The 27,955-nt window shown below is 41.1% G+C and overlaps 1 protein-coding gene across 1 annotated transcript in view; it reads right to left on the bottom strand.

Moving 5' to 3' along the window:
- Nucleotides 1-18,058: 18,058 nt before the first annotated feature.
- The window catches only part of LOC113568870 (Fc receptor-like protein 5), a 76,239-nt gene continuing 66,342 nt past the window's right edge, over nt 18,059-27,955 (bottom strand). The window contains exons 15-16 of the mRNA XM_081695042.1: nt 19,183-19,252; nt 18,059-18,934 (exon numbers count right to left, since the gene is read on the bottom strand). Coding sequence (XP_081551168.1) covers nt 18,901-18,934; nt 19,183-19,252 — 104 coding nt within the window. The 3' untranslated portion in view covers nt 18,059-18,900. The remainder of the gene's footprint in view (nt 18,935-19,182; nt 19,253-27,955) is intronic.

Here is a 27,955-nt window from a genome sequence, read left to right as displayed (position 1 = left end):
TTTTAAACAGAGATAATTTGGGCAAGGGTGGAAATGAGGATTGCCATTGATCAAAATGTTTGTGTTATACACGTTAATAACTGCAGGCTTGTGGGTGGCACCCAAACAGATATCACCTATTACAGCCTAGCCAAGATCAAACTTCTGAGCATAAGTATGTTGTGTGGGACATTGTACTGGTCTCTTACCTTATGAACTTGAAGAATGTCATGCCCAAAGAGAAGGAGAATCTGGGCATCATGATCAAGTGGGGGAATGAGATGTGCAATGGGTTTGAGGTGAGGATGGAGTTTTGTGACCTCAGGAGTTGGTATCACAGATCTATGATCTGGAATATGATCACATTCTATGAGGGTAGGAAGAAGTACACTTATACTGCCATCTAAAGGCTGAGCAATAAAGTTCATAGCTCTTCTTCCAGCAATATCTGTGATCCTGGCACATGTCCCCTGGGAAACATTTTCGTGAGGCAGATCTTGGAACAAGATCTAGAGCTATTGACAGCTCCGCAGCTTTCCGTGCAGTTGGCGTTTACAGAAGGTAAGTCCTTTTCCTCCCTACCATGCTCGAGGTCAAGCCTTACATGCATCCATGGAGCTGGACCAGGATGAAGGGCAGCAACGTGCGCAGTGCTGTGTCACTCTACACCCAGTAAGGCTATCTTGTAATCTTTAGCCATGTGGATACTTGATGAGCAGCACCGGAAACATATACGCATCTCTTTTAGAAAAGCCTTATGTTCCTCAAGGGATTTGCTTCTAAAGCCTCTGCAGCGCTTGAGGGGATGCGGCTTTTTGTGGATTGGACAGTACCTGTCGACGTCTGCTTTGTTGCTGCCAGACTGTGACATTGTGGAAACACGTGATGGGAAGAGCTCAGTTTTGTGAGAAGAGATGAGGCCCTTGGAGTGGCCAAATCTTCTCTGGGAGTGTTCTGCCTTAACTGTTTTGCCACTGGATGAGTGAAGAATAAAGCTAGGGTCATTTTATGTGTGAACCTCTGCAGACAAACTGAGTAAAGGATGAAAATGGTGGATATGGCACTTGGTATTCCAATTTGTACTGGCCACCATGAGCTATCCATTTCTCTTGCAGCGCATATGTTCGTTTTAGAACTGTAAAATTAATCCCCCTTGCAATGTCCAAATAGGCAAGCCCAGATAAGTAACCCTCTAATTTTGCTGACTCTATTTCTCTTAACAGGTCTCCTAAGTCTCAAAGGATCATTGTTTCTGATCTTGGGGAACTCCTCAAGCCTTTTGAAAAGGGATCTCTCAATAATGTCTGGCAAACCAGAACACTCTTCGAAATATCGCCATGCCACACTGAGTCCGGCAGTAGGATCACTAACATGAACAGCTTTCATCTTTCTAACATACTCTGAAGACTGAAGACCGAGACACTTGTTCAGAAGGTCAAGTTCCTCATTGAAAGTCAGGTTTAGTCCTTCTAGAGCATTCACAAATGATGATTTCCATGCCCAGCAGTTTTTGGGGCAATCATCAAACTTAATGAGACCAGATGTGACAAGCTCCCGGCGGACTAGGTATCTAGAGATATCATTAAACCCTGTATGGTCTGGCATTTACATTATGATGCACGGCTATGACAGGTGTCTGTGGATGGTGCTGACCTTCCTGGGTGGGAAAGGGACTGTATGTTTGAGAAAATGGTTGGTGTGGCACGATGGGTTGGTTGCCTTTGTATGGCTCTCTAAGTAGATTAGAGGCTGGTGTGGCTTTTGGGCGATTACCATTTCCTTGAGCAAAATCATGACTTTCAACAACAGATATTTTGTCTGGGCTAAGTGGTACACTGTAGCCATCATGTGACTGATTTAGTGGTATGTGATCTTTGTCTTCTGACACTGTTGAAAGATTTTGATCCTACAGTAGCAAATGTTTAACTTGAAGTGCACAGATAAAAAAAGCAGTTTTCATATTAGCATACAGTTACCAATGCAAATATGTGCATTAGACAAATGTAGTGCAAACACCAGAGAGAACAGAACATAAATGAACTGTCTGTCTATATGAACAACAACCAATCAAGCAGACAGAGTGTAATAAAAAAAAAACACTGGATGGCTTTGAACTTCCTCAAACTTAATAGTAACAAATCTGAAGTCATTCTCATAGCATCTCCTTCCACTCTCAGTAAAATTTGTCAACCCACTCTATCCTGGATTTTATCACCTGCTCTGTGACTCAGGTCCATAACCTTGGTTTTATCATGGACTCTTGTGGCAAATATTAATAGCATCACCAAAATTGTCTTCTTACACCTTAAGAATATCACCAGACTGCATCCCTCACTCCCTGATTCTGTAACTCCATCTCATGCTTTTATTACAGCCAGACTGGAATACTGCAACTCAGTTCTGGTTGGGCTCCTTGCTAGTCTTCTCAAGAAGCTCCAATAACTGCAGAATTCAGTGGCAAGAGTTCTCACGCACACCAGATCACAAGAACACATAATCCCCAAGTTTAAAAAAATTTAAAATAAACTACTCTGGCTCCTGGTCCATTATCGCATACAGTAGAAAATCTTACTCCTGGTTTTTAAATCTTTACATGGTCTGGCTCCTGATTACCTTTCTGCTCTGTTGTCCAGACACAATCCCTCATGGCTGCTCCGGTCTGCAGATGCTCTTTTGCTCTCTGTTCCTCCTACCAAACTACACACGTATGGTGATGGAGTTTTTAGAGCTGCAGGCCCAAAGCTGTGGAACAACTACAGAGAATATTTCAAACTAGCATTCCACTAGCATGTTTATTATAAAGATACACTCCAAATATACACAATTACTGCTCTCTCTTGCTCTCTCTCTCATTGGTGCATTTAGTTCCGTTTTGTGTGACCTCATGTGAGGAGGTGGAGTTTCAACTTTAAGTGGATGTTGGGAGAAGATTGAAGAGAGAGGTTGTGTTCTAAATAGCCTACTACATACTAGTTATGTAATGATGGGCCCCCAATCAGTATGCTGTATGCAGTATGTGACCAAAATTAATTTTTCAAGTATGTGAAATGTACCCAGATAACATACTACTCTGGCCAAATATTCCAGTGCATGACCAGAGCAATCTTTGTGATGTACTCCAGTCATGCAACAGTGGCAGAAAAACTTTTCACAAGTGGGCAGAAACTTCAGATGTTCACGTGACCTCATAGTATGGTTTGCATTTGTTGCATACTGGATACTATACTGCATACTACTACAGGGACCAGTATACAGTATATACTGAGTGCAGTATGCAGTATACAGTATGTATTAGGCTATTTCGAACATAGCCAGAGTCAAACGTCAGACTACGTTGTTTCTGCCTAGAGGATGTCACACTGTACACACCCAACCACAATTTTTAAGCCTTTTTCCTTTGGAAGGAGGCACCTTAGAATTTAAGACATACATAAAGCCCTTTGTTAACATGGTAACTTCATTAGTGTAAGCTGTTAATAGACAGCTCTTAACAGAGTAGCTTACCAGGGGTGTGCCTATATGTTATACAACATGTACAAGGCCCAAGTGTTACACATGTTAGGTAAGAACTTTGTGCTGTCCATGTATTTATGTTCTATTTGGTTTTAGTTAGATAGGACAGGTGCTGCATTTCTTGTGACTTGAGCTTAAGGAACAGGAGTTTGGGTTTTGTTTGTTTCTTTTGTCTGTGGCTGAAAGGCACCTGCTAACAACCCTTCAGTTCTACAGTCTATGTGGTAAATACAGAACACTGACTAGAGACCCAACTTGGTCTCTTTATTTGTTACTCAATTTGCGATTTGTGATTTTTGTATAATACACACGGTTGTTCATAACATTTGTTTTGTCAATCAACCTGTCGTTCTACACACCTTCCACACCTGCCACATGTTTTCGTAACCCTCACTATCTAGAATTACTTTATTTTTTATTATTTCAATTATATTTTGGTTTAACCCAATAGAAACCATCAAGAGATCATCTAAATTTACATTGTACTGATAAAGTTGTTATAATACTATGAACTATTGAAAATGGCTGATAGTTTTGTTGTTCTGGTCAATTTTGTGTCTTATTTCTATCCAACAATTGACTCCTGGCTGGCCCTTCATTAGAGCTGTTATAATTTTCATTTCTTCTTGGTGGCCAGATCAGTGTAAATTCCTCTGCAGTAGTTCTGAGCATCAGTCCAGTTCAGTTCTGCTTTCACCACATAAAACTGGGGAGTCACACACATGGCTAGAGCCCACAGTCCTGTTAGAATAAAAACCTCCCATGAGCAGGACACTACAGTCCCTGATGTTTCATATGTTTCACTGACCTGAGAAAAGCAGGATGAAGTGCAGTGGAGCACAAGGTGTAGAAGATTCAGACATTACACAACAGTAATCCAATCTTTGCCTATCGTCTATCCACTATCAGGGATTTCAGATAATTAGAGAGAGCTCTAGCCTGAAGTGAGACAATTTTATTCTAAGATTGTGTAAATCACAAGGAACCAGATTTATAGATTTATACATTATACAAAAAGCACAGAATTTGTCATTTCTGAAAATGTATCCAGTTCACTAGTCTAAAATATTATTGCTTAAAACTGTTTAAAAGCCTAAAATGCTAGCTTTATCCTTTTTGGACCATCACACAGCACATCAACTGTCGAGCCTCAATATTTGGTTTATGAGCTCCACCTAGTGGTTCATGGAATGTCACTACACTGTTTCTACTGAATTAGAATTACACAATATCTTGTCAGTCCTCAGTGGCTACAGCACTGTATAGTTCATGGTTTTTCCTATTCTAAATCACCCTATTAAAATTATTTGATCATGTTCAGTAACTTATATAGTTGTATCTGGTATATTAGAGAAAACTCAGAGTTAAAGGTCAGGCTTTTATCCTCATCTCAACAGAAGTTACTTCACCAGAAATACCGTACACAGATACCATACACCTACTAAACTGTTCTGTGAGTTATGTGGATTCCAGAAACATTTTATTCCTGAAATTCTGCTTTTATGCAAGACATCATTTTAAATAATTGTAGTGATTTTTCAACAATACAGCACCAGTTAGGAGTTTCTAAAACACTAAAGGACTGAGTTGGGATTATGTTGTTACTTTACTAAAGTTCACATAATCAGTATTCAGTGTATAGAGGAACCATAGATCTGACGACATTATTGTTCCTTTAGCCAGCTTTCAGTGTTTTGCTTTATTTTGATGCTATTTTGATGAAACCAAACTGTGGAGTTAAAAGCATAAAGGATTTAGAAATTAAACACACTCATGAATAATCAAGATACAATTTATATCTTCATCACGAGAACATATGATGGAATTTAAAGTGAAGACAATCACATCTCTCCAGCCCTTTTTTCATGCTGATTTACATAAAGTTCCAGAAATGCAAACGAGTGTTGCTGCACCACTGTAGAATTTATCCATCCATATACAATAACCACACACCATTTCTGAAAGGTTATCCAATCCACTAGATTGAAAAATGTCTAATGTTTGGGGAAAAAAGGAGTCCGTCAGAGTCCTTCCCTGTACAGCCAGATTGAACATCATCAACTGTTCATCCTCTCACAGGGTTAAAGGTATAAAATCCCTGTTTGAATTTGTTCAGTGTCCTGACCCCCACAAAACTGCATTTCATAAACATTGAATCAATTCAAGAAAGTTCAATTAAAAATGTTTAGTACATTTTTTATTCTATAGGGTCTACAACCATGTTTTTCATTGCAGTAAACTAGTACTCAAGTTTTAGAAAGTATTTTAAAAAATGGAATGGGCCAGGTTACTGTACTAAACATCAGAGAGCATACATTTAACATCAAATAAAATGTACACGTGTGGGTGTATACATGCAGGATTAATAAATAAAATGAATGAATTGTGTATATCTAGGTGTCTGCTATATATAGCTATAGACAATGTCTTATATATAAAAACACTTTTAAAACCTTTTTTAAAAAGTCTTTTCTTACCTATAACTGATCGTGCAGCTCCTCTGTTAGTCTGTGCTTGGGTCTGCTATGTTTAGCCTTTGCTCTCTGTTCTTATAACCAAGCTCCCTACAACTGTATCTTTGGATTAATTTTTGATGCTTATTTTCATAAATTTCCATTTACCAAAATGCAAATTAAGATACACCAAATACAACAGTTTTGACCAAGTGACCACATGCTGAAGGCTATTACCAGAGCAGGGATGAAGCCCCACCCACAGCCAGACAACAGTAGGGCTCTTAGGAACAGCACATGACTGACAGATGAGGGCAAATTACAGAGACCATTACAGAGACCACCACCCTGAGACATATACAGAGACCACCACCCTGAGACCATTACAGAGACCACCACCCTGAGACCATTACAGAGACCACCCTGAGACCAGACACTGTGCAGGATAGGATGGAATAGGCCAATGAAAGGAAGGGAAGCCAAATACGCAGACCTAGTGGATCTGGAGAACGTGCTCTGTCTGTGTGTGTATGTGTGTGTGTGTGTGTGTGTGTGTGTGTGTGTGTGTGTGTGTGTGTGTGTGTGTGTGTGTGTGTGTGTGTGTGTGTGTGTGTGTGTGCCTGCCCATAGAGGTGGCTTGAAGACTGTATAAGGTCTATGGTCTCTTTGTAAGGTCTATAGTCTATATAAGGCCTATGGTCTCTGTATAAGGCTTACTGTCCCCTGGACATCACAAGTGCAAAGTATTCACAGTGCTTCACTTTTCCCACATTTTGTTATGTTACAGCCTTATCCCAAAATGGATTAAATTTATTTTCCCCTCAAAATTCTACACACAATATCCCATAATGGCAAAGTGAAAAAAGTTTGTTTGGAAGTTTTGAAAATGTATTAAAAATAGAAAACCCAAAAAATCACATGTACATAAGTATTCACAGCCTTTGCCATGACACTCAAAACTGAGCTCAGGTGCGTCCAGTTTCCACTGATCATCCTGCAGTTGTTTTGACAACTTGATTGGAGTCCACCTGTGGTAAATCCAGTTGATTGGACATGATTTGGAAAGGCACACATCTGTCTATATAAGGTCCCATAGTTGACAATACATGTCAGAGCACAAACCAAGCCATGAAGTCCAAGGAATTGTCTGTAGACCTCTGAGACAAGATTGTATCAAGGCACAGATTGGGGGAAGGGTACAGAAAAACTTCTACAGCATTGAAGGTTCCAATGAGCACAGTGGCCTCCATCATCAGTAAGTGTAAGAAGTTTGGAAGCACCAGGATTCTTCCTAGAGCTGTCCACCCGGCCAATCAGTGATTGGGGTAGAAGGACCTTAGTCAGGGAGGTGAACAAGAACCTAAGGGTCACTCTGACAGAGCTTCAGTATTGCTCTGTGGAGAGAGGAGAACCTTCCAGAAGGACAACCATTTCTGTAGCACTCCACCAATCAGGCCTGTATTGTAGAGTGGCCAGACGGATTAAAAGGCACAAGACAGTCCACTTGGAGTTTGCCAAAAGGCACCTGAAGGACTCTCAGACCATGAGAAACAAAATTCTCTGGTCTGATGAAACAAAGATTGAACTCTTTGGCCTGAATGCCAAGCGTCATGTCTGGAGGAAACCAGGCACCACTCATCAACTGGCCAATACCATCACTACAGTGAAGCATGGTGGTGGCAGCATCATGCTGTGGGGTTGTTTTTTAGCAGCAGGAACTGGGAGTCTAGTCAGGGTCGAGGGAAACATTAATGCAGCAATGTACAGAGACATCCTTGAAGAAAACCTGCTCCAGAGTGCTCTGGACCTCAGACTGGTGTGAAGGTTCTTCTTCCAACAGGACAACGATCCTAAGCACACAGCTAAGACAACAAAGGTGTGGCTTCGGGACAACTCTGTAAATGTTCTTGAGTGGCCCAGCCAGAGCCCAGACTTGAACCCTATTGAACATCTCTGGAGAGATCTGAAAATGGCTGTGCCCAGACGCTCCCCATCCAACCTGATGGAGCTTGAGAGGTTCTGCAAAGAAGAATGGGAGAAACTGCCCAAAAATAGGTGTGCCAAGCGTGTAGCATCATACTCAAAAAGACTTGAGGTTGTAATTGCTGCCAAAGGTGCTTCAACAAAGTATTAAGCAAAGGCTGTGAATACTTATGTACCTGTGATTTTTTTATTTATTTTTTTTTAAATACATTTGCAAAAATTCCAAACAAACTTTTTTCACTTTGTGATTATAGGGTATTGTGTGTAGAATTTTGAGGGAAAAAAATTATTTAATCCATTTTGGAATAAAGCTGTAACATAACAAAATGTGGAAAAAGTGAAGCGCTGTGAATACTTTCTGGTTGCACTATAAGAGGATGCAGCAGATAAGACCTCTAGATAACTGTGGAAGGAGTGGTCCAGGGAAACAGACGCAGTAGATAAGACCTCTAGATGACTGTGGAAGGAGTGATCCGTCGATGGATGCTACTGGGGCACAAGCTGGGAAATTATCACTGCCAGCTGGATTACCTGGGAGATGATGTATGATGTTTGAAAGACCGTAAACAGCCAGTGACCTTAGGTAACATCACTGATGTGTCCAAATTCATCGCTAGATGCAGGTCTTAGTTTAATAAGATGATTAAGTAGAGGAAAAACAATATACTGTGCAGTTCATTGGCCTCCTAACCAGGACTGATGAAAAACACTGGCATTGACTACAGAACAGAGGCTGTGTAGTGCCAGAGATATCCAATAGGTGGAGCTCATATACAGTTAGGCTGCACAGTTGATGTTCAGTGGGTCTGCAACAGGATTGTTATTTAAGCATAGCAGAATAAATCCATTTGGAAATCCATTTTAGTAGTACATTTTACTTTATAAGACAAAAGGACAAAGTTACTATAATCAGTTCCACAGACTCAGGCTTAAGTCTTATCTCATCATGTCCATCAAATAATCACACTTTATGGAGGGTACTGTTGGGGGCTCAGATGTTACTGTTCCACTTAAACTCATTTTATAGACGTAGACTAAACATATTCCAAACTCCATAATGATAAGCAAAAACCAATAGGAATTTGTTGTAGTGCAGCTCATAGGATCACTGACAATACATAAGCCCACAACATAAAATCACAACATGAGAATATATAAAACACATACAAATAAAACACACAATATACATAATGCAAAATTCACAAGTTCAAAAGTGCTCCATGTCCAGAGTCTCAATGAGTTTAAAAAGATCAATAAAATAAGCTGTGTGATAATACTTACTGCAAGAACCTGGTTGTAAAATGTCTAAAATCCAAAACCCCCCTCATCTTATCATACAGTACTGAAGGCAGGATTGTGATCTATAACTAATACATATAGTGATGATCTGGTTTAGTGGAGGGGTTTGAAGGGTACTGAAATAACTTTAATTATGTGTTTAACTATATGTACTGGTTACATCATGCGATGCAACCATGAATATTTAAAATGGTGTCTGAGAAAAACTTAACTCAAACTTTTTCAAAGTGGGAATTTAAATAGAGACTGGGTTATTCAGAATGATCAGGGCCCACAAAAATCTTATAACACATGTATGCACTGTATGTATTTACATATGCATGTATGTATATTCAAAATTCAAAAATTAAAAATGTATTTATATAGCACTTTTTACAACAAGCTTTACAAACGTAAAGCAGCTTTACAAATGTCCAAGTCCAAGCCCACAGTGAGCAAGACAAGGGTGACAGTGGCAAGGAAAAGCTCCCTAGAGCACGAGGAAGAAACCTTGAGAGGAACTAAGACTGAAAGGAGGGGCCATCCTCCTCTGGCTGAAAACGGACACCACAATGATAACAGTTTGAAGAGAAAAATGCATTAAATAAAAATAAAATAAGCAATTAATGATTTGTCCAACTTTCCAGAAGTCCTAGTCTTGTCCTGAGGTGTCCAGGACCCAGCCCGCAAGAGAACATCCATTAAGAGCAATGGAGAAGTAGTTGGCTAGGGTGGAGGTGTGGTGGGCTACAGCAGGGGACCTCAGGGGGTGGTGGGAGTAGCCAATGCAGCTGAGATGGGATGAGGCTCAGTAACATCATCACATCAGAGGTAGGTGTACCTCAGCAGAAAAAGAGACTAGATTAGGCATGTCCAGGTACAAAGGTGTGTAAATAAAGAAACTATTATGTGCAATGATGTAGTCTGGGCTGTTCCCCTAATACCATCAACAATTTCAAGTCTATCTAGTAAAAGGTTGTGATCTATAGTGTCAGATCAAGCAATGTAAGCAAAGAGACATAACCCTGGTCAGAAGCCAACAACAGGTCATTGATTACTTTAATTAGTGCTGTTTCCATACTGTGATTAAATGCAGCATGGAAAAAGCAGGAAAATGGCTACCAGTCCATTGAAAATGACTTATTCCTCTATAAACAATGTTTCCACAAAACCATACCATAGAATCAGTACTGGGAAGACCAGTAAAAGTTAGCCATGTTATTTGAGGGATAAAGGAGTCAGGGAGTCACGTATGGTGGCTGCAAAGACAGCAGGTGCATTTATTCATTCTCCTTGGTGACTTCAACCTTCCATCAGACAAGCTGCATTCCTCCTGCATCCTTCCACTGTTGACAGCATTTGACCTCACCCTCTACCACTCTCCTCTGACTCACAAAGCGGGCAATGTTCTGGACCTGATCTTCACCCATACCACCACAACATCAGACATCGCAGTCACCCCCCTCCACCTCTCGGACCATCACTTTCTATCCTTCTCTCTCTCCCTTCCTTCTCTTTCCATCCAGTCATCTCCAACATGTTCCTCCTTCCTCCGTCGCAATCTGCACTCCATAACTCCCTCTTCCCTTACTTCTACTATTTTGTCCACCCTTCCTCACCCTGACTCTCTATCCTCTCTCTCTTTGGATACAGTTACAAATACTTTCATTTCTACACTCTCCACATCAATGAATCTTCTGTGCCCTCTCTCCTCTAGACCCGCTAAGTCCTCCCCACCTGCCCCCTGGCTAACAGAAACACTTCACTGCCACAGGAGAGAACGAAGGACTGCAGAGAGGAGGTGGAGGAAATCTCACATAGATTCAGATCTTAGCTCATACAAGTCTCTCCTTTCCAAGTTCTCACTGGAAGTAACATCTGCAAAGTCATCCTACTACAGAGAGAAATTCGAATCATCATCATCTGATCCACGCAAGTGCTTCACTATTTTTTCTTCTCTCCTTAATCCTCCCCCTCCCCACCCTTCCTCATCTCTTACTCCAGAAAATTTTATCACCTTCTTTGAGAAGGTTGCAGCAATCCACCAGTCCTTTTCCTCTGTTCCCACTCCTCCAACTAATGTGCATTCCCCAACATCCAACTCTCTGACTTCTTTTTCTCCTCTCTCCACAGATGAAATTCTTCAACTCCGACTATATGTCCGCTGGATCCGATTCCTTCTGCTCTGTTCCAGACAACCGCAAGAGATCTGCTTCCTTTCATCTGTCATCATCAACAACTACTTATCTTCTGGATATGTGCTTACTGCATTCAAAACCGCCAGGGTGGTACCAATCCTCAAGAAGGCCACACTTGACAGCTCCAGCGTTATCACTTCTCTCTTTCCTCTCAAAAGCCCTTGAATGAGCAGTTTATAATCAATTGTCTCTTTTTCTCACCCAGAACAAGCTGCATGATCCCAATCAGTCTGGCTACAAACCGGCACATTCTACAGAAACGGCCCTCATAGCGGTGACTGAGAAACTTCATGCCGCTAAAGCTGCCAAACAGTCATCTGTTTTGATTCTTCTAGACCTTTCAGCAGCCTTTGACACAGTGAACCACAACATTCTTCTCTCTGTTCTTTCCAGGCTTGGTGTGACTGCTATGCTGATGACACTCAATTATTTCTTTCTTTTCCACCCTCTGACACGCAGGTCTCCAGATGTATTTCGGCATGCTTAACTAACATTGCATCATGGATGACAGCCCACCACTTGAAGCTCAACCCCAGTAAAACTGAGCTTCTGTTCATCCCAGGTACTCCCAACCCTTACCATGACCTTACTGTTTCCATTGAGAACTCCCTGGTATCACCATTCGAAGCTGCCCGTAGCCTGGGCGTAACTTTGGACAACCAGTTGTCGTTCTCAACTCACGTTTCTAATCTAACCCGGTCTTGCAGATTCCTCCTTTGTAACATACGAAGGATTCGACCCTTTCTTTCGCAGGAAGCTACCCAGGTGCTTGTGCAGTCTCTTGTGATCTCAAAGCTAGACTACTGCAACTCGCTACTTGCTGGTCTTCCTCTAAAAGCCATCAAACCTCTACAACTTGTCCAGAATGCAGCAGCACGACTGGTCTTCAATCTTAGGAAGTTCACACATGTTACTCCACTACTGTGCTCCCTTCATTGGCTCCCTGTAGCTGCACAAATCAGATTTAAAATCTTGATGCTTGCCTACAAATCCAAAAATGGACCAGCCCCTTCATACATGAGGTCAATGGTCAAAGCCAAACCTGTACCTCGAGTACTTTGAACCTCAAGTACTGCTCGGCTTGAAATACCTTGCTTCAGGTCTCATGGATGACGAGCATCGAGATTATTTTCTGTCCTGGCTCCAAGATGGTGGAATGAACTCCCGCTTGCTGTCCAGACAGCAGAGTCCCTTGCAGTCTTCAAACACAGACTGAAGACCCATCTCTTTGCAGAATATTTAAAGGGCAACTGACACTGCTCCCTTATTGACTGACTAGTTTAATACTTATTGTAGGGCATTATTTATGCTTTTTAACAAACTTTCGCACTTATTGTTTATAGAACTTATCATTGTTTAAGATAGACATTATGTATTTTGCACTTCTAGGGATCAGCATTCATCCCTGTATTCTACAGTATTCTAGTTCATTGGTATGTTTAATTCTAACCTACTATACTGTACTTATACTGTGTGTGTATATATATATATATATATATATATATATATATATATATATATATATATATATATATATATATACTGTGTGTATATATATATATACTGTACTCATAGATATATTCTATGAGTAAGTGACAAAGCACTTTTGTAAGTCGCTCTGGATAAGAGTGTCTGCTAAATGCCATAAATGTAAATGTTCTAAGCCTTGTGGCAAAACGTGTATTAAAATGTGTGAGTAGCAGGAAGTTTAACAACACCTGGCATGTCTGGCACAAGAGGAGCACATGGAACAATTACTTCGATTACCATCCTAAGGTCCTGTGTAAACCTTCAACCTTCAGCCCTTCCCAGATTAACAGTTGTATTATAAAGCAAAACTGTTTCTTTAATCACTAGATAGAGGATATTGCTTGCAGCACACTGGCTGCTGTGTTGATAGCTGAGCCTGATATGGTTCACAGTTTAACAAACCCACTTGATCTGTGTGTTTGCTAAAGTTTTGAGGCAAGCTCCTAGCCGGTAACTTCAGGTATCCAGGTCTGTGAGCCCTCATGCTACACCTCACTTATTGTCTGCGAAGGTATTTGTGTTTTTCCAGTTTTCCCTCTCAAGTCTGTCTCTCTCCTGAGGCTTCCCTTAGCCATTCAAGTTCCTCCTCGTGTTCTGGTTTTGTTTGGGAAGTTTTAGTTTGGTTTTCCCCAGTGCATCGGGGTTGCCATTCTTCCCGTGGTGTCCTTTGTTGTCCCTTTTTCCATGCTCAGCGTGGTGTTTAGAGTTTCCTTTTGTTTTACCTGATCCAAGATCTAACTGTTCTGCACACGGGCCCACCATCATTAGAGTATAGTTGCTCATCCAGCAGGGTGTCATCAACTAGATGCCCTGGGTTTGAGCCCATCTTACAGAGAATTAATTCATTTTGTCCTAATATTTTATTCACAATTATGAAATATGCATTTTTCATTTTTTAAATGTATGTATCTAAACAAAAAAGTGTTCTTAAGATGTTTATTAAGAGGCTAAACATTTTAAATAAGTATGAATGGTCATAGGAAAATATCTTTGTTGCAATATCTGTCTTTTTCATTGGTATGAGTTGAAAAACACAACCACATTAGTTATTATTATTAATATTATTATTATTTTATTTAGAATGATTCCTTTTATAGAGAACATCAATCTCTGTAGCATGTGAGCTCCAGAATGAAGGACACTAACAGATATGAAGAGGCTGAGGAGGCTGAGAGGTGAGAACGTCTGTACAACAGCCCTCACAACACAACCCCATGCAAATGCAACAACTACTCCCAGATGTATCAGTATTACAATGCGTCAAAATGAGCTAAAACCAAATGAGTGAAACAATCAAAGGCAGAGAATAAAGAGAATACTACAGCACATAGTATTGTTGTTGGACTCAAGGATCTTGAAAATTCAATTGTTGTTAGCAGTATCTATTTAATCTTCCTCTAAATTGGCTTTTCAAATTTCATGAACTTCTGCCTTGTTATACAAAGCAATCACATTTTATTGAATTTCCACTTTGCAAATGTATCAGTTTCCTTTAGACATCTGAGTGGTAAGACTAAAACTAACAAGTAGCCTATGGAACAACATAGATAAAAGTTCTGGTTAAAATTTTGGATAGAGTATTACTTCTTCTGTAAAGAATTACATATTCCTTCATTCTCTGAAACTTTAATACCAATGTTTGCTTAAAGACCAAGGAACCCTCAATCTCTTATCTTCTGCTAATTAAATTAATTTTACACTTCCATGTATGCAATATGAATACCGTTACAAAGTCCAATAAATGACAAATTTTGTTCCAGCAAAATTTCATACTTTTCCTTGTAAAATGGGTGGCCCTTTTCTAAAGATTATATAAGTTTTACTCTCAACAGCCAGAAAGTTGCTGCCCCTCTCATATTCTCTACCTTCCTGCTTTCAAATCCTCTTTGAGTCTGAGCAACATATACAGCTATCTATCTAGTAAAAGCCAAAGCTATCTAGCTATCAAGTAAAAGATGGAATGGTTATTCTAAGGACACACACATAGCTGTCGTGTTACACTTACATGTTGATTTTAATGTTTGTACATGTGGATCAATATACCGTATTGATTATCTTGGGATAACAGACCTAAGTTTGATTTTATAGATTTTATAGATCAGATGATCCTTCACACGTTAGAGCATCATAGTGACACCACATCTGCATCTTGTAGAATAACAAGTTAATTCTAAATGTATCAAAGCAGGCTTCACTGACCTTTTAAAGATACTAAATACCCATATGTTTATTTGACACAAATGACCATATTTTTCACAAATAAAAACTGTGGCATCCTAAACCAAATTCCTCATTTTTTCTTGAATGGAAATTGTATGAGGAGACTGTTTCAGTTATATTGCACAACTCACATATACTAATAGAACATAATTAAAACATTAATAACAGGAGTATATTATTGTGATATAATTTATGCAAGTGCCACTATGTCACTATGTACATTTAAGTACTGTAAGCATATAGGTAGGAAACCTGAAGAAGAAGAGACAGACCTCCACAGATTAATTTCCTGAAAGGGACTCACTTGCCCTTTATCACTGTTTTTCTTCAACAGGACTTCTGCTTGTATGGGACAAAGTGACAAACACTTTCCACATTCACTGTGTGTCTTATGTTCTGATCTATAATTATTTGCTGTTGGTGGATGAAAGATAAATATCAGCAACATAAATGAGAATGTTTATCAAGCACATGTACGCAACAACTATTTTTGCATGCATTGCCTAAATATGTGTGTGGTTTCATTGACTTGTACCGATTCACCATGGAGAGAATCCTGTACAGCTGCATCGGTTCCAGGTACAGTGGTCTCAACCACATGATCTCAACCACAGGAACTTACAAAGAGTGGTGAGGGCACGTGACCTCTTCACAGGCAAATGTAGTGGTTGGTGACATATTGCTCAAAAAGGACTAAGATAAAACAATAAACATATGCAAAATGTATTAAATACACATCACAATGCAATAAGGCCACTTGACTGAGAATTCATAGGACACCAGCTACTCAACTAGTACAAACTTCCAGGGACTGATAATAGGACCAAAGCAAAATACACATGTGAATTACTCCAAAGCCTCAAATCACTCCATGCTACCAAAGGGAAAGATGCCCTAATAGTGCTCAGCCATCATGTTCAGCATACACGAGGCCGCCACGATCCCCTCATAGCACCATATCCACACGGCATCTACTGCTAGCACAAACTTATAGCACGCACTTAAATGTGAACCCCCACTTGTAGGACCCTGCCTGCTGTTCAACACAGATACAGCAAGACAGGACCCTATCTGACACTTTACCTGCCAAACCTTGTAAAGCCTAATGGGTGTGTGCACATGACAAGGATTACCCATCTATGCATGAAACCTCACACTTACGCATGTGGAAGAGATGTCTATGTTTCATTTTCATTTAACATCACCATTGATGAAAAATTGCATTCATACATGTAGTGTTAGTCTTATGTAAGCATATCATCAAGTTTGCCTTTATTGTTGACCAAGTTATTTGCAGTATACCATAGCTGAAATATCATTCCTCCAGGACTCATCGTTCAAAATGCAACATAACATTAAGTGACAAAACAGTAAACACAGGTACAAAGGCACATCCCAGTGCAGGATACAGGACAGTGCAAAAACACAGTACTGTCTACATAATTACTGTAAACATCATTGGCAGCAACATGGCACACAGTGTGGTATACTGGTTTAAAGAAATTATTCTATTATTAAGAGTCTGTGCAGTGTGGCTTGATTTGGTGTATGCAGGGTACAGTAGCAGCAGAATGTTACTGAACAATAGTCCAATGGGTGTCTGAGGGAAAAAAGCTCTTACACATTCTAGTGGAGATAGCTCGGATACTCTGGTACCTTCTACCAGGTGATAGGGTGAATAATCCATGGGAGGGGTGGGAGGGGTCCTCGACAATGCTGGTGGCTCTGCAGTGTTTAATGTATACTGACTGAGGAAAAAAACATGCTGATGATACTCTTTGCTGTCTTCACTGACCACTGTAGGGTCTTGTGTCCTTGATGGTGTAGCTACCACATAGTGCTGCACCTACACAGCATGCTCTTATATGTTAGGAAAATGAAGTTTGGATCCAACATATTTGGCTCTACTAATCAGATAATCAGATACTACTAAAAGGCATGATTAGCTCAATCATATGTGCTGGAACTAAACTCTGCAAGGCAGCAGATCTCCTGGACTGGAGTCATTTTTTCTAAGTCTATAATGTTTCACACTGAAGGCCCTCTACAAAGGAGTTGGTAAGTTTATTACACCATCCTGTGGTTAAAATGAGGATTTTCATAAGAATCATTTAATATATATTTGACTTTTCACATAAACCATACTGGCTTTTGAAATTCCCTGAATGCAGTTTCTAAACTCTGCAAGGCAGCAGATCTCCTGGACTGGAGTTATACTTTCTAACTCCATAATGTTTGACACTGAAGGCCTGCTACAAAGGATTTGTTAAGTTTATTACACCATCCTGTAGTTAAAATGAGGATTTTCATAAGAATCACTTAAATATATTTGACTTTTCACTACTGGCTTTTGAAATTCCCTGAATGCAGTTTCTAAGTGCTGATCGTGACCATTCACACATACCCAGACCCATGTGCTCTCTGTCTGGCACTGCTGAAGACACGGAAGTGCTATTTCTTAACAAAGTGCAGCGTTTGATTAGATACTGAGCTAGTTTGGAATATGAATAAAGCGAAGAGCTGCTAAGCCAATGAGAATATTTTTACCATTCATGAGTGCATATCAGAAGAAGAACAGAACATTAATAATTTTGTGTTTGGGAAAAAATGTTTTTGCATTAATTCAGTGCATTAATCCTCAAGCATTACATTTTTACTTTGCACTGCTTAAGTAAATTTGTTACAAGTTAAAAATCAAATAAAAATAAGATTTTATATATATATATATATATATATATATATATATATATATATATATATATGTAATACACACACACACTAATGTAGTTAATGCAGATTAAATTGTAATTTTAACTGAATTAGAAAATATAAAACTAAAGCTTGAATAAATATTTTATTTAACCATGATAACTATAAATTTGCTATCATAAGAGAAATTCATAATTACAGTTTTGTAAGATTTTATTATATTTATTTATTTATTTGCTCTTTTGAACACACCAGCTGTATGTTGGGGGCGCACATAATGAGTGGACCAATAGACCTGTCATACAAACTCATGCATATACAGTACATGTTAAGAAATGTTAAGGTTTATTTTTAGAACGATAATTAGTTTTTAATAGCAATATTTTTTTTTATGATAGCAAACAAACATTTATGAAAGAAAGACATAAGTAAACAAATAGGCTACAATAATAAGTTATAATGATATATAAGAATATTGAATTACAATTTTACATCAAAATGTATAGCGTACGAACAATGTGCAGTATGTGAGCCATCACTTAAATGTTTCACACTTGGCTAGGCATATGGGTAAAAATCAAGCCAAAAAGACTATAAAACATTAGGATGTTCATGGTAAGAGAAAATTAGAATAACAGAAAAATCTATTTATAAAAATGAAATTTAAATGTAAAAAATCCATAAAAAATACCAAATGAGCATGCACCTTGTACTGTTATCACCCTTTTAAAAATGATTATTCTTTTAATTGTACTATTTTGATTGTGGCTATTCAAAAATATTCAGCAGCATCAAGTGATCTTTACTAGATGATGTAAACTGGATACATCATTGGCAAAGTTACGGAGTATAAGCCTAAATATCTCTTTAGTTCAGATCCTGGTCCCTCCTGTCCCCTAAAGCCACAAACTAGACTTCAGAAAACCTCGAGTACAGCAACACCACAAGGAACGGAACAACAGATCCTGTAAAAACTACATTTATCATAGATTCTCTGTGAGGCAGCTTTGACACTACTCGAGTCACTGATTGAAGATTTAAGTTTCACAATGTTGCACTTTCTTCAGACACCTAAAAGAGAAAGATGCTTTATAAGGTCTCTTCACACATTAATTAGAAAAACATACATTTTTATTCGGGTTTGCATGAATGGCTTAACCTTAGTGTTTAAGCTATTGAGAAAAATGTTCATTTGAAATGTTAATTTGATATGTCCTATAAGGCACATCTTTAAGAATACCCTATAGTTCCATCTAGGAAATGTTAAGGAATTGCTAGTGAACTGTCTTATCAACATGTCTGTAATGAATCACTCTTACCTGTTATTCTTTTTGCTGTGCCTTTTGCTAATCTGAGCATATGTTGAATCTGTGGTTTTAGTGGAATCACCTGGAAAAGAGGTAGAATGCAAAGACTTTTACACTGACTCAATGTCTAAAAACACTGCAGAATACCCCCTAGTGAGCAAAACATTGTTGAAATGGGATATACGACTCTGAAATTTGTTCATATTCCACATAATACAATCCTGGTAAAAATTTGTGTTTTATTAATTTAATGCACATATCAGTTCTATTGTTAAAACCTCCTACTGTCATCTTTGTAACATAGCCAATATTGTAATAGAATTTCAATCCTGTCTCTCTAACCCTGCTGCTGTGTCTCTTGTGCATGACTTTGTTTTTAGTCACTTGGAGTATTGTATTTCTCTTCTTGTAGGTATCAGTCCAAATTATGTTGTTGCACCTTCTGACTCACACTCGCTGTCACAACCATATTACACCTGTTCTCTAAGCTCTTGTAAAGGGAATACTATGTGCTTCAGTGATTCACATACATTCAGCACTATCCTGTTCCCTAGGAAAAATGTTTATGTAAGCAAAGAACTTTAAGGGAGTGAGACCGTAGATTAGATAAGGCGGAAGATGTCTCTCGCTTTATTGCCTGCAATCGCTTTATTGCCTGCAATTAAGGGATGACAGTCAAGCAAGATTCTTACCAGCCGGCCTGAAAGAGATAAGCAACGCTTCTGTGATTGGTCAAGGCATACAGTTAGAATTGTATATCAAGCAATGCTCTGTATGACTCGGGGCTTCTCTTGGTAGTGAGCCCCACACTCTGTGGAATCTTTCTTTTCTATTAAAACCTTTTTTACTTATTATCCACATCTGACTCCCCGTTTCATTGAATTTCCACCACAGAATTTGGCGTTGTCGGCAGGATCAGCGAGAGGCACCATGCGGAGCAGCGGTGACTAAACTTCGAGGACGCTCCTCAGAGAGAGAACTGAGCTGGAGAAAGAGGGAAACCCACAAGAATATGGGAAAGTACCTAACCAGGGAGTGACGTCCCGCTTGACTCCGGTGGTGTGCTCCGCCTGATCTAACGAACAGAAAGTAAGTGGTGAAGTTCAGTAATTTAATCCTAGAAGAAAGTGACATAGTGATCCGCCTGACTCTACCCTGGGGTGGGTCTGTAAAGTAGCATAGTACATGAGATACTAGGGCTTAAAAATAGGGTCTAGAGGACTCCGGAGTCTGGGACTCCGCCAGCCTAAGAGAATAGGCACACTGAGTAGACGTACTAGTGTAAGAAATAGGCCCGGGCCGACAGAACACCCCGTAGGGAAAGGAGTGGACTCAGTATACTAGCACGATTTGCTGGAGCGGAACTAATCCATATCGGGGGTAGATGGTGTGGATAATAAGATAAGAATAGGAAAATTGTAGAGAGTAGGTAAGTTTCCTTTGTTCTTTTGTTGCCTGGATCCAAGAAAAAAAAAAAAAAAAAAAAAAAAAAAATTGGTTATTATTATTATTATTATTATTATTATTATTATGGGTGCGGGCAACAGTAAGGAGTATGAGTTCAGTAAGGACAAGTTCTCCAGTAGCCTACTCTTTCAAATGAATAAGGACTACGGGGAACATGTAAACAAACATGTCCCATTTTGGATTAAATATTACGGTTTTAATGTCTCAGGGACTCTAAGTGTTGCATACCTGTTAAAATTAATTGAAAGAGTTAAGGTTAAGCCTAGGGAAGCTGATAAGAAAGCGCGGAAATATTTTGATGAGAACAGTGAAGACATGCTGGAAAAGGCAAAAATGTGGTTAGAAGAAGCTGAGAAAAGGCAGAAGCAGCAGGTAGGGCATAGAAAAGGTAATAATGAAGTGTCTCAGTGTGTTTCTTTAGCTGATCCTGACCTCGATGCCGCCCCGCCGAGAGCCCCCCAGCTGATTCAGCAACCACAAGCGCTAGCAAATCCACCTCCTTATCCGCAACCAGGAACTTCATTAACACCAAAGCCGTCTCCATATGACGAATTAAGACGACAACTGGAGGCAATAACCTCACCAGTGGCTCATCGCACTCGAAGTCACACCACTATAAAGCCATCTGCAGAGCCTGAGGTAGACTATGCCCCACAGTTCCCGATGGTGGAAGTGTCAGGACCTGAGGGAGTGATTATGGTCCACCGTCACTGGACTGCAGACGACATCATGAAAGCGGCCGATGGCCTGAGCAAGCCAGGTGACATCGGCGGACGACGCTTCGGACAAGAACTGATGGCATTCGTGCAGTCCTGCAGACCAACACAGGCTGAACTGAGACGGTTATTGATGATTCGACTCGGACCACAGTATAACCGCATTGATAGAAACTGGGTGGATGGAGATGTCCGTCTCCACCTGCCTGAGTGGAATGCACCGCCCCAAGGCCAACCTGACCTGAATGGCCCATACAGAGAGATGATAAGAGGGTGGAATCGAAAGGGTGGAAACAGCCTATCCAACCACCATCAACACCGATGTGATAGCATCATGCAAACAGAAAGATGACGAACCCGTCGCTGACTTTCTCGTCCGTCTGACGCGTGTCCACACTGACCATTGTGGAATTGACACACCAGCACAACGAGCAGCAGGACCTGGAGAAGTAGGTGCATGGGAAGCTCATTTGAGAAACAGCTTCCTAATGAATATGAGAAAAGACATCAGCGATCTCATTAGAAAAAAACTGCATAGGCTACAGCAGAGCTCCCCTATCTACTATTGAGGAGCATGCCAAGCATCATGAGACAATCCTGGGGAAGAAAGACGCCAGACGAGAGCGTCAACGAGCAGATACCACACACCAAGCGATGCTGACAATGCTCCAGACGGTGGGAGATCAAGGAGAAGGCCGCGGACGAGGAAGTAGTCGTGGCAGGGGACGTGGTCGCGGAAGAGGCAGAGGCAGAGGAAGAGGAAAAGGAGGAAAAATTGATTGGATGAAAGAGCAGGAATGCTACAACTGTGGAAAGCTTGGACATTTTGCCAGAAACTGTCCGGAGGAGGATAACTCGTATGACGGGGGCACAGATCAGGATCCCACAATCCACGAGTGACGGGCGGTGGAGAGGCAGGACAGCAGCGGACCACTGAGTGAAGACAGCAAAAGGGAAGTGACAAATTTAAATTACCAACTATTACAGCAGATTAGTAAAGGGCCAAGAGGCCTCCCCGAGGTAACTGTGAAAGTAGAGGGAAAAAATGTTAGGTTTTTGGTTGACAGTGGTGCCACCCACTCAGTGTTAAAAGAAGGATTAATAGAATGTAGAATGAGACAAGGATATGGGATAACCGTAATTGGAGTGGGAGGTCATCCCATTGATGAAAGGATGTCCGAGCCTCTCCGATGTAGTTTAGGGAAAAGCCAATTTAAACATAGTTTTTTGATATCAGAAACCTGTCCAATTAATTTGTTAGCTAGAGATTTAATGTGTAAACTTGGGTGCACAATTAGCAGCAACCCAGAGGGGTTGTTTGTTACGTGGGAAACACCTACACAGGGAGTCCAGCTAGAGGCAGGAGCCCCTTTGTACGTGTATGAATTGCAGTGCACTGCGGGGGAAGTACTAACACATTTTATGACTGAAGTTACTAACACGCTACCTGGTGAGCTGACAGTTAAACAAAGTGATTCTATTCACTGTACAATGAAGGTCCATGAGGGATGTGACGTTGATTTTGAACAGAAATTTGACTTAGGGGGCAGTGACAGTTTGATTATCACAGCCATAGCGTGGGACTGCGAGTGGGCTGCGGGAGTGGTGCAGCTCTCAGCTAAACAGAAATCTTTATATTCAATCTCACATGCAACACCTCATGTGTCGCTGGCTAGCGCACATGTTGACCCAGACTGGCAGAGAGTAGGGTTGTGGACAAAACGCGTGTTGAGCGCAACTGATTGGATAAAAGAACCCCAGTGTAAAATTATGTACAGCCCAAGCATAGAAGTGTGGAAAATGCCAACCCCGTATAGGCTAAGTTGCAGAAGGGGGGTCGAGCTTGTAAGTCCAAATATAGTAATTATGGCAGCCTCTGTTACCCTCTCAGAGGAGGAGGAAGAGGAACTGAAAACAGTTCCTGCAGGGTTATGGGCACAGGGAAAAAATGATGTGGGCTTAATAAAAGGATGTGAGCCTGTCCACATCACCCCAAAATCTGATTACAGACCAAGCCAGCACCAATACCCTCTAAAACCAGAGGCAGTGGAGGGCATCAGGCCTGTGTTCCAATCATTAAAACAAGCAGGAGTTATCGTACCATGCCCAGACTCACCAGTACGTACTCCAATTTTCCCAGTTAAGAAGCCAGGGAGAGATGAATGGAGATTTGTGCAGGATTTGCAGGCTGTCAACGCGGCAGTACACCCTAGAGCCCCAGAAGTTCCAAACCCGCACACTATTCTCTCTCAGATCCCACCAGACAGTAAGTGGTTCAGTGTAGTTGATTTGGCCAACGCTTTCTTTAGCGTACCTGTGCACAAGGATAGCCAATTTTGGTTTGCTTTCACTTTTGAAGGAAAGCCATACACATTCACGAGATTGTGTCAAGGGTATTGTGAATCACCAACCATTTACAATGCCGCCTTACACCGAAGCCTAGAGGCTTTAGAACTCCCTAAGGGAATAGCCTTGCTGCAATATGTTGATGATCTTTTGATTTGTGGGAGAACACGAGAAGCGTGTAAACAAGCCACGGTGGCACTGCTACATCATTTAGCAGGGGAAGGCCATAAGGCATCCAAATCCAAATTACAGTTCTGTAAGCAGCAAGTGCATTTTTTTAGGACATGACATCACTGAGCAAACGCGCATGCTGACTAAAGACCGAGTGAATGCCATTTTGACTATACCAAAGCCCATGACGAAAAAACAACTGTTGTCCTTTTTAGGAATGTGTTCCTATTGTAGGACATTCATACCATCCTATGCAGAACATGAGGGACCACTCAGAGATATAATACCGACAAAAGGGTCAAATTCCTCACAGCCGGAATGGACACCGGAAGCTGAGGCGGCCTTCACAACACTGAAACAGCTGTTACAAGTCATGCCAGCGTTGGGCATTCCCGACCCAAACAAACCATTTGAACAGACAGTGGATGTTAAAGGGCAATATATGACAAGTGTATTGACACAAAAACATGGGGACAAACAAAGGCCGGTGGCCTACTTCTCAGGAAAATTAGATACAGTCGCAGCAGGCCTACCTTTATGTGTAAGAGCTGTGGCAGCCGCCGAGAAGGCACTAGTGGCTTCCAGAGACATAGTAGGCTACGCTAAGCTTACCCTACATGTGCCTCATGCAGTGTCAAGAATACTGCAAGATCAAAAAGTGGCACATTTGTCCACTCAGCGATGGCTTAGGTACCACACTGCCTTATTAGACATGCCAAATGTTACTGTGAAACCATGCACAACTCTAAATCCCTCCACTCTATTGCCTACAGAGGAGGAAGGAGAGCCCCATGACTGCCAACAGGTGTTAGAAATTACAACATCTCCCAGAATAGATTTAAAGGAGGAACCAATATTTAATGCGGACCTGGAATTGTTTGTGGACGGTTCAGCTAAACGTGACTCTCAAGGCACTAATCAAGCAGCATATGCTGTTGTGTCACACACAGAAGTGGTGAAAGCAGAACCACTCCCATCTAATTACTCAGCGCAGGCAGCTGAACTTGCTGCACTCATATATGCGTGTAAACTAGCACAAGACAAGACCGTGAACGTCTGGACCGATTCCCGGTACGCGTGGGGAGTAGCACATGACTTTGGGGCCATTTGGAGACATCGCAACTTTCTCACCAGCTCAGGAGCAAAGATAAAGAATCACCACCTAGTAGCAGAGCTGTTGGAAGCAATTCAACTACCAAAGGAAGTAGCAATTATAAAGTGCGCTGCACACACTAAGGCAGATGACGCCGTATCAAAAGGGAATGCTTATGCGGATAAAGTAGCTCAACTCACAGCGTTACAACCGCTCCATACACAAATGGCACAAGCAGATACCGAAACCAGAATATCTACTAAAGATATCCAAAAACAAGCCACTCCACAAGATTATGTGAAATGGAAAAAAGGGGGGTGTAAACAAATAGGCGGGATATGGGTACACCAAGAAATGAACAAACCCTGTCTCCCCACAGCTTATATGAAAGGACTAATTGAGATTGCTCATGGGAGGAGTCACATGAGCAAAGGGGGGATAGTGGAGAGTATAACGAGACATTGGTATGCACCAGGAATAAACACACACACCCAAAATTTTTGTTCCCGATGTTTGGTATGTGCACAAAACACACCACACCGAGACAATCATACCAAACACGCACCCGCCGGACACCCGCCGCCTAGTGAGCCATTTCAACATTGGCAAATAGATTTTGTAGAACTAACACCAGCTGAAGGAAAGAGGTACATGCTTGTGTGTGTGTGCATGTTTAGCAAGTGGGTGGAGGCCTTCCCAACGGGAAAACAAGATAGTGATGCAGTAGCAAAAGCGCTACTGAGAGAAATTATTCCCCGGTGGGGGTTACCACAACGAGTGTCCAGTGACAATGGGACACCCTTCGTACACGAAAGACTAAAAGCTCTGACTAAATATCTAGGGGTAGATATGAGAAAACACTGCAGCTATCACCCTGCTAGTGCAGGGGCAGTAGAACGGACAAACGGCACCATTAAAGGAGGTCTAGCTAAATTAACGCAGGAAACAGGCATGAATTGGGTAAAATGCCTTCCCCTCGTCCTGTGGCAATGCCGAACCAGACCGCAGGCACGAACAGGCTTATCAGCTTTTGAGATAGTGTTTGGACGGCCTCCCAACACGGGGATCGGACCGCCCGACTGGGATACTAACCTGATCAATGAATCACTTTTGCAGTATTGTGTGTCTCTGCACAAATCTCTCTCCCATGTGTCTAAGCAGGTGAAGGCAGTTCTTCCCGAGGTGACGAATACGCCACTCCACACCCACCAACCAGGTGATTGGGTGCTGATAAAGGACTTCAGAAGGAAGCGGTGGAACCAGCCCAGGTGGAGAGGACCATTCCAAGTGCTGCTGACGACTAACACCGCCATCAAGACCGACGGAAGAGCGACATGGGTGCATCACACGCATTGTAAAAAGGCACCAGAAACGCCACCGCAGGACTAGCAAGATGCAGCACCTCCTGTGGATCAGCCTGATACTATCACGCATCAGTGTCATTACATCTAAAGATTGGTGTATACAAAAGTATGGAGGAGTAGAATTGGACTATATGGTGGGCAGTTCTACTGCATGGACTTTTGACTTATGTGACGTAATTAATTGTGCAGGAAAGAATTCATCATATCACCGATATGATACATACTTATGTTGGGATAAGGATAACTTCCATGTTTTTGCCATAACTGAAGATTTTAGTTAATAATTGTATGAGAATCAAAGGGGGGAAATGTAAAGGGAATACTATGTGCTTCAGTGATTCACATACATTCAGCACTATCCTGTTCCCTAGGAAAAATGTTTATGTAAGCAAAGAACTTTAAGGGAGTGAGACCGTAGATTAGATAAGCAGGAAGATGTCTCTCGCTTTATTGCCAGCAATCGCTTTATTGCTTGCAATCGCTTTATTGCCTGCAATTAAGGGATGACAGTCAAGCAAGATTCTTACCAGCCGGCCTGAAAGAGATAAGCAACGCTTCTGTGATTGGTCAAGGCATACAGTTAGAATTGTATATCAAGCAATGCTCTGTATGACTCGGGGCTTCTCTTGGTAGTGAGCCCCACACTCTGTGGAATCTTTCTTTTCTATTAAAACCTTTTTTACTTATTATCCACATCTGACTCCCCGTTTCATTGAATTTCCACCACAGCTCTTCACTGGCTTCTTGTAAAATACTGCATCCAATTCAAAATCCTTATGCTCACTTGCAAAGCTCTTAATAATTTCATTCCTTCCTGATTGTCTGACCTTCTCCTTCCTTACAAACCCAACTGTATTCTCTGCTCATCTTCAGCTGATCTGTTAACTGTTCCTTCTTCTAACCTCCATAGGCTTGGTTAGCATCCTCCAGATCAGCTCCTCATCTCTGGGCTTCTCCTCCTACAGGTTTGTCAGTCAAATTTTCTCTGCATGTTCAAAATAAATCTCAAATCTTAAAACTTACCACCAACCTGCTCTCTACAACCCTGTTTCTATTTCTTGTTTGTCCTTAGGTATTCTCTGTTCTAGTATTAATGTAGCATCTCATGTATTATATTATTAAACACCCATTAATTAAAGACTCTCTGCAAGAAGGAACCAATAAATGCCTGTTTCCTTCTTGCTGCACCATCCCATGAAGCCTATCCAGGTTTATTAGGGGCCACTTAACATTACTGGCATGGGCCGCCATGGGCCCCACACAGAAAGCAGAAATGCTGGCTACCCTAGCAGCAGTAGCACAGGGCAAAGAGAGTTTTCAGAAAGTGGGCACAGCTCGATAAGATCATACAGCTGTACAGTGGTGTAGAGCTTATTATGGTGCAGTACATCCTTGAGCAGCACCATGCAACATCTATTCACAGGCATCTCAACACACACATGCATACTTGTTCTCTTGCTTCCACACACACACACACCTACAGAACAGACATTCATATGCATATAGACATATCAGTATATTAGCACACACACTGACAGTCTCATCTTTTTCCCCTCATGCTCACTACCCCCATCACCCAGCAGTGTACATTCTACCCCCCATCACCTAGCAGTGAGTTTACATTCATT

This window comes from Electrophorus electricus, chromosome 13 (genome assembly GCF_041902795.1).
Source record: "Electrophorus electricus isolate QZ-2024a chromosome 13, ASM4190279v1, whole genome shotgun sequence".
Classification (NCBI taxonomy): Eukaryota; Metazoa; Chordata; class Actinopteri; order Gymnotiformes; family Gymnotidae; genus Electrophorus; species Electrophorus electricus.
Note: the sequence above shows the minus strand (reverse complement) of the source record. Positions and strands in the feature narration are given on the sequence as shown.